We start from the raw sequence: 6,757 nt of genomic DNA, 5'->3' as shown, positions 1-6,757 counted from the left end.
TGTTAACTTTTTGCTCTTACCTCATTTAACCTTGTTTCGTTATTTACTTGTTAACTTTTTGCTCTTACCTCATTTAACCTTGTTTCTTTATTTACTTGTTAACTTTTTGCTCTTACCTCATTTAACCTTGTTTCGTTATTTACTTGTTAACTTTTTGCTCTTACTTCATTTAACCTTGTTTCGTTATTTACTTGTTAACTTTTTGCTCTTACTTCATTTAACCTTGTTTCGTTATTTACTTGCTTGTTTAACTTTTTTCTCAACTTATCTAACAAAATAAAACAGTTGAATTTATCCTTTGAGTATTGTTCATCTAATCTTTACAGAGTTTTTCCAAAACACTTTCAAACATTCAGATCTGTCTTTCATTTTCTTCTTGAAACCTCATGAACGGTGAACTAAAAACTCTGGAACATGGTTTGAAACACTGAAATTGTTTCAGCTGAAACTGGCAAAGTCATACGTGCGTGTGTGAGTGTCACAGGTGATATGGTGTCATTAGTCCGGTCATCATGTTTAGGCTCATTCACTCCAGAATTATTTAGGCCAAATCTTTAAAACAGTGTCACTGCACACACATTTCAATCACACAAATGCAGGATTAATTCTTTGCAGTATTTTATCTGATTTATTATGAGAATGTCACGCCTGATCATTTGCACCCACAACATCAAAAATGGGGGCAAAAGAGAGGAGACCACGTTTAATCGATTATAACACGAGGTCAGAAATATAAGTGCTGACATGAGTAGTGTCCACAGAAACCTCTGAATCTCAGCTAAAAACTCATGTAAACCATGTCTACAAACACCAAACAAAGCAAAGACACCAGACAGTTAAAAGAGCAGTTACTGCACCATGAATCTGTGGACAGGTAATATCCATATTTTGATTTATGATTTTCTGGAGTTAAATGTGAACCAAAGCATATTTTCAAACGTGTTATATGCTATAAAATACTTTTAAAAATTAGGTGAGGGAAATAAAAAATCATTTTTTCTATGTTTGAGTCACAGTAACTTTGACATAGTAACATCTGCAGTAATATTTACAGCTCTGATGACATCTCACCAGTGTTAGCTTTATTTTGACACCAAGACTGTTTACACAGAGTTTGTAATTGCAGAGAAATACATTTATTTTGGTCATTTCCTTTTCAAGCAGGAAGCTCACCCTTCTTGGTATACCCTTTAGATGAATACAGAGTTTTTAATTAAATACATATTCTTTAAATAATGTTCCCTTTTAGAAAAAGTAGGATAATTAAAAAAACAAAACATTTATTATAGCTCTGTCACGTAGAAAAAAACCTGTCTTTTTTCTGTGGTCTGTTATATAACATTAGGGGTGTTCGTGGCAATTAACTTTTTAATCGACTAAGCGGGTCAAGTAAGAAACACTTAAATATTAAGTTACATTTGAAAACTGTTTAAAAAAAAACATATCCCCATTCCACATTCCAAAATGTCATGTGACAATCTGATTGGCTTAGGAGTGATGATGTCACAAGGATGTCACAAGGATGTCACAAGGATCCTTTGAAGTTTTTCTATAAATAGGGGTGAGAAACAGCAATTTTCAGTTCGTTTCTTCGCAGCCTTTGTGTTTGCAGCCTTCAAACGTTGACTACAGAAAAATTTGGAAACCTCTCAGAGTCATCGGATACAAACGCCAACATGTATCCAAGATTACGGCAACCGAGACAAAAAGATTTCGCCGCCTCTCCTTCCACGCGTGGCCGGCCAATTTCTCCAAATGGCCTCTTATCCATCCAAAGGGCATTACAGGAGAGTAGGAATGAAAACAACCATCTCCAGAACAAAATTCGACAAATTGAAGAAGAAAAACGTCACCTGGAGAAGAAGTGCTTACAGATGGAAGCACAAAACAAACACCTGGAAGAAACACTACAGCGCCAGCCCGACATCAACATTATTAATGAGGGCTGGGGGATCAAGTTTGCTCAAGCCAGAGAGCAGATTGTATCCCTCATCAAAGAAAACAAGAAAAAGAGCGCTGAAGTTAAAGAAATGTCCGAGCAGCTTCAAGGCAGGAAAGCGACGATTGATCAAATGGAGTGGGATCTGCAATACATGGACCAAATGAATCACCTGCTCCAAAGAAAGCTTGATGAAGCTGAAGAAAAAAATAAAGAAGTCCTCCAACAGAAGGAACAACAGGACACAAAGCAAAAAGACCTGCAGCGCGAGCTCCAAGGCATGCAGGAAAAGTACCGAATGGTGAAGGCAGAGTTGGAACAAACATTGGTCCAAAATAAAGACCTCCTTCAAGAGAGAGAGCAACAGAAAGAAAGACTGCCAGAAGAAAAGTGCATTATCAAGGACTTTGAGAGTAAAAATCAAAAGTTGCAAGGATTCTGTGATGAACTGAAGGTCAAAACAAGTGAGCTGGAGGCAGAAAAGGAAACACTAGAAAAACGATGCTCACACATGCAGAAAAAGATTGATCACATGGCCAAAAACAACTCAGAGCTCATTAAGGGGATATTGTTGGAATTCAACAACTTGAAGCGGGAAAACACAGAAATGCAGGCCCAAAAGCAAAAACAAGACAAAACGCATGAGGACCTGCAGTGTACGCTCCGCGATATCCAGAAAAGAAATGAGCAGCTAGAAGGCCTGCACAAAGAAGATCAAGTGAGAAATGCAGACCTGCAGAAGGCAAAGCTGACACAGGAGGCAACATCCAAAGACCTCAAAGAAAAGCTTGAAGAAACACAAGCAACATTAGAACAGGTGGAACAAACATGCAAGAAACTAGAGAGGCAAAACACAGAAACCATCGATGAGTTGAGAACCCTCATCCTGGACAAAAAGGCGCTCGTGGAAAAGTCCATGAAAAAGAAGAAAAGATTCTTCAGCTTTTTCCGGTAGAGGGACAATATTGCTTCTTCAACTGATGTAGCCTCGTCTTGCTCCACCTCTGTTCACCCCCCCAACCAGTCCCGGCAGTTGACTGCCCCCTCCTGAGCCTGGTTCTGCCGGAGGTTTCTGCCCGTTTAAAGGCAGTTTTTCCTCCCCACTGTCGCCTAGTGCTTGCTCAGAGGGGATTGTTGGGGTTTTCTCTCCTCTACCTTGTTTCTTTATTTACTTGTTAACTTTTTGCTCTTACTTCATTTAACCTTGTTTCTTTATTTACTTGTTAACTTTTTGCTCTTACCTCATTTAACCTTGTTTCGTTATTTACTTGTTAACTTTTTGCTCTTACCTCATTTAACCTTGTTTCGTTATTTACTTGTTAACTTTTTGCTCTTACTTCATTTAACCTTGTTTCGTTATTTACTTGCTTGTTTAACTTTTTTTTCAACTTATCTAACAAAATAAAACAGTTGAATTTATCCTTTGAGTATTGTTCATCTAATCTTTACAGAGTTTTTCCAAAACACTTTCAAACATTCAGATCTGTCTTTCATTTTCTTCTTGAAACCTCATGAACGGTGAACTAAAAACTCTGGAACATGGTTTGAAACACTGAAATTGTTTCAGCTGAAACTGGCAAAGTCATACGTGCGTGTGTGAGTGTCACAGGTGATATGGTGTCATTAGTCCGGTCATCATGTTTAGGCTCATTCACTCCAGAATTATTTAGGCCAAATCTTTAAAACAGTGTCACTGCACACACATTTCAATCACACAAATGCAGGATTAATTCTTTGCAGTATTTTATCTGATTTATTATGAGAATGTCACGCCTGATCATTTGCACCCACAACATCAAAAATGGGGGCAAAAGAGAGGAGACCACGTTTAATCGATTATAACACGAGGTCAGAAATATAAGTGCTGACATGAGTAGTGTCCACAGAAACCTCTGAATCTCAGCTAAAAACTCATGTAAACCATGTCTACAAACACCAAACAAAGAGCAAAGACACCAGACAGTTAAAAGAGCAGTTACTGCACCATGAATCTGTGGACAGGTAATATCCCTATTTTGATTTATGATTTTCTGGAGTTAAATGTGAACCAAAGCATATTTTCAAACGTGTTATATGCTATAAAATACTTTTAAAAATTAGGTGAGGGAAATAAAAAATCTTTTTTTCTATGTTTGAGTCACAGTAACTTTGACATAGTAACATCTGCAGTAATATTTACAGCTCTGATGACATCTCACCAGTGTTAGCTTTATTTTGACACCAAGACTGTTTACACAGAGTTTGTAATTGCAGAGAAATACATTTATTTTGGTCATTTCCTTTTCAAGCAGGAAGCTCACCCTTCTTGGTATACCCTTTAGATGAATACAGAGTTTTTAATTAAATACATATTCTTTAAATAATGTTCCCTTTTAGAAAAAGTAGGATAATTAAAAAAACAAAACATTTATTATAGCTCTGTCACGTAGAAAAAAACCTGTCTTTTTTCTGTGGTCTGTTATATAACATTAGGGGTGTTCGTGGCAATTAACTTTTTAATCGACTAAGCGGGTCAAGTAAGAAACACTTAAATATTAAGTTACATTTGAAAACTGTTTAAAAAAAAACATATCCCCATTCCACATTCCAAAATGTCATGTGACAATCTGATTGGCTTAGGAGTGATGATGTCACAAGGATGTCACAAGGATGTCACAAGGATGTCACAAGGATCCTTTGAAGTTTTTCTATAAATAGGGGTGAGAAACAGCAATTTTCAGTTCGTTTCTTCGCAGCCTTTGTGTTTGCAGCCTTCAAACGTTGACTACAGAAAAATTTGGAAACCTCTCAGAGTCATCGGATACAAACGCCAACATGTATCCAAGATTACGGCAACCGAGACAAAAAGATTTCGCCGCCTCTCCTTCCACGCGTGGCCGGCCAATTTCTCCAAATGGCCTCTTATCCATCCAAAGGGCATTACAGGAGAGTAGGAATGAAAACAACCATCTCCAGAACAAAATTCGACAAATTGAAGAAGAAAAACGTCACCTGGAGAAGAAGTGCTTACAGATGGAAGCACAAAACAAACACCTGGAAGAAACACTACAGCGCCAGCCCGACATCAACATTATTAATGAGGGCTGGGGGATCAAGTTTGCTCAAGCCAGAGAGCAGATTGTATCCCTCATCAAAGAAAACAAGAAAAAGAGCGCTGAAGTTAAAGAAATGTCCGAGCAGCTTCAAGGCAGGAAAGCGACGATTGATCAAATGGAGTGGGATCTGCAATACATGGACCAAATGAATCACCTGCTCCAAAGAAAGCTTGATGAAGCTGAAGAAAAAAATAAAGAAGTCCTCCAACAGAAGGAACAACAGGACACAAAGCAAAAAGACCTGCAGCGCGAGCTCCAAGGCATGCAGGAAAAGTACAGAATGGTGAAGGCAGAGTTGGAACAAACATTGGTCCAAAATAAAGACCTCCTTCAAGAGAGAGAGCAACAGAAAGAAAGACTGCCAGAAGAAAAGTGCATTATCAAGGACTTTGAGAGTAAAAATCAAAAGTTGCAAGGATTCTGTGATGAACTGAAGGTCAAAACAAGTGAGCTGGAGGGAGAAAAGGAAACACTAGAAAAACGATGCTCACACATGCTGAAAAAGATTGATCACATGGCCAAAAACAACTCAGAGCTCATTAAGGGGATATTGTTGGAATTCAACAACTTGAAGCGGGAAAACACAGAAATGCAGGCCCAAAAGCAAAAACAAGACAAAACGCATGAGGACCTGCAGTGTACGCTCCGCGATATCCAGAAAAGAAATGAGCAGCTAGAAGGCCTGCACAAAGAAGATCAAGTGAGAAATGCAGACCTGCAGAAGGCAAAGCTGACACAGGAGGCAACATCCAAAGACCTCAAAGAAAAGCTTGAAGAAACACAAGCAACATTAGAACAGGTGGAACAAACATGCAAGAAACTAGAGAGGCAAAACACAGAAACCATCGATGAGTTGAGAACCCTCATCCTGGACAAAAAGGCGCTCGTGGAAAAGTCCATGAAAAAGAAGAAAAGATTCTTCAGCTTTTTCCGGTAGAGGGACAATACTGCTTCTTCAACTGATGTAGCCTCGTCTTGCTCCACCTCTGTTCACCCCCCCAACCAGTCCCGGCAGTTGACTGCCCCCTCCTGAGCCTGGTTCTGCCGGAGGTTTCTGCCCGTTTAAAGGCAGTTTTTCCTCCCCACTGTCGCCTAGTGCTTGCTCAGAGGGGATTGTTGGGGTTTTCTCTCCTCTACCTTGTTTCGTTATTTACTTGTTAACTTTTTGCTCTTACTTCATTTAACCTTGTTTCGTTATTTACTTGTTAACTTTTTGCTCTTACCTCATTTAACCTTGTTTCGTTATTTACTTGTTAACTTTTTGCTCTTACCTCATTTAACCTTGTTTCGTTATTTACTTGTTAACTTTTTGCTCTTACCTCATTTAACCTTGTTTCGTTATTTACTTGTTAACTTTTTGCTGTTTCGTTATTTACTTGTTAACTTTTTGCTCTTACCTCATTTAACCTTGTTTCGTTATTTACTTGTTAACTTTTTGCTGTTTCGTTATTTACTTGTTAACTTTTTGCTCTTACCTCATTTAACCTTGTTTCGTTATTTACTTGTTAACTTTTTGCTGTTTCGTTATTTACTTGTTAACTTTTTGCTCTTACTTCATTTAACCTTGTTTCGTTATTTACTTGCTTGTTTAACTTTTTTTTCAACTTATCTAACAAAATAAAACAGTTGAATTTATCCTTTGAGTATTGTTCATCTAATCTTTACAGAGTTTTTCCAAAACACTTTCAAACATTCAGATCTGTCTTTCATTTTCTTCTTGAAA

At 38.0% G+C, this 6,757-nt stretch overlaps 2 protein-coding genes across 2 annotated transcripts; both read left to right on the top strand.

Annotated features, from left to right (window-relative positions):
* Positions 1 to 295: 295 nt before the first annotated feature.
* Positions 296 to 3,207, top strand: LOC147315446 (uncharacterized). Its single transcript, XM_086258256.1, has one exon. It carries the CDS (start codon positions 1,677 to 1,679, stop codon positions 2,892 to 2,894), a length of 1,218 nt encoding a protein of 405 aa, XP_086114382.1. The 5' UTR covers positions 296 to 1,676; the 3' UTR covers positions 2,895 to 3,207.
* Positions 3,208 to 4,078: 871 nt separating this feature from the next.
* On the top strand, positions 4,079 to 6,284 carry LOC147315445 (uncharacterized). The gene has a single exon (XM_086258255.1). It carries the CDS (start codon positions 4,754 to 4,756, stop codon positions 5,969 to 5,971), a length of 1,218 nt encoding a protein of 405 aa, XP_086114381.1. The 5' UTR covers positions 4,079 to 4,753; the 3' UTR covers positions 5,972 to 6,284.
* Positions 6,285 to 6,757: the final 473 nt, after the last annotated feature.

Source organism: Aulonocara sp. 'chitande type north' Nkhata Bay, linkage group LG13, assembly GCF_057382095.1.
Source record: "Aulonocara sp. 'chitande type north' Nkhata Bay isolate Kocher_YH1m ecotype deep benthic linkage group LG13, A_spYH_male_GT1.1, whole genome shotgun sequence".
Lineage (NCBI taxonomy): Eukaryota > Metazoa > Chordata > Actinopteri > Cichliformes > Cichlidae > Aulonocara > Aulonocara sp. 'chitande type north' Nkhata Bay.
This window is presented reverse-complemented; position numbering and strand designations above follow the sequence as displayed.

Bases quoted from the DNA above. Each gene is read 5' to 3' on its own strand.
- LOC147315446 (XM_086258256.1), top strand. From the start codon at position 1,677: ATGTATCCAAGATTACGGCAACCGAGACAAAAAGATTTCGCCGCCTCT.
- LOC147315445 (XM_086258255.1), top strand. From the start codon at position 4,754: ATGTATCCAAGATTACGGCAACCGAGACAAAAAGATTTCGCCGCCTCT.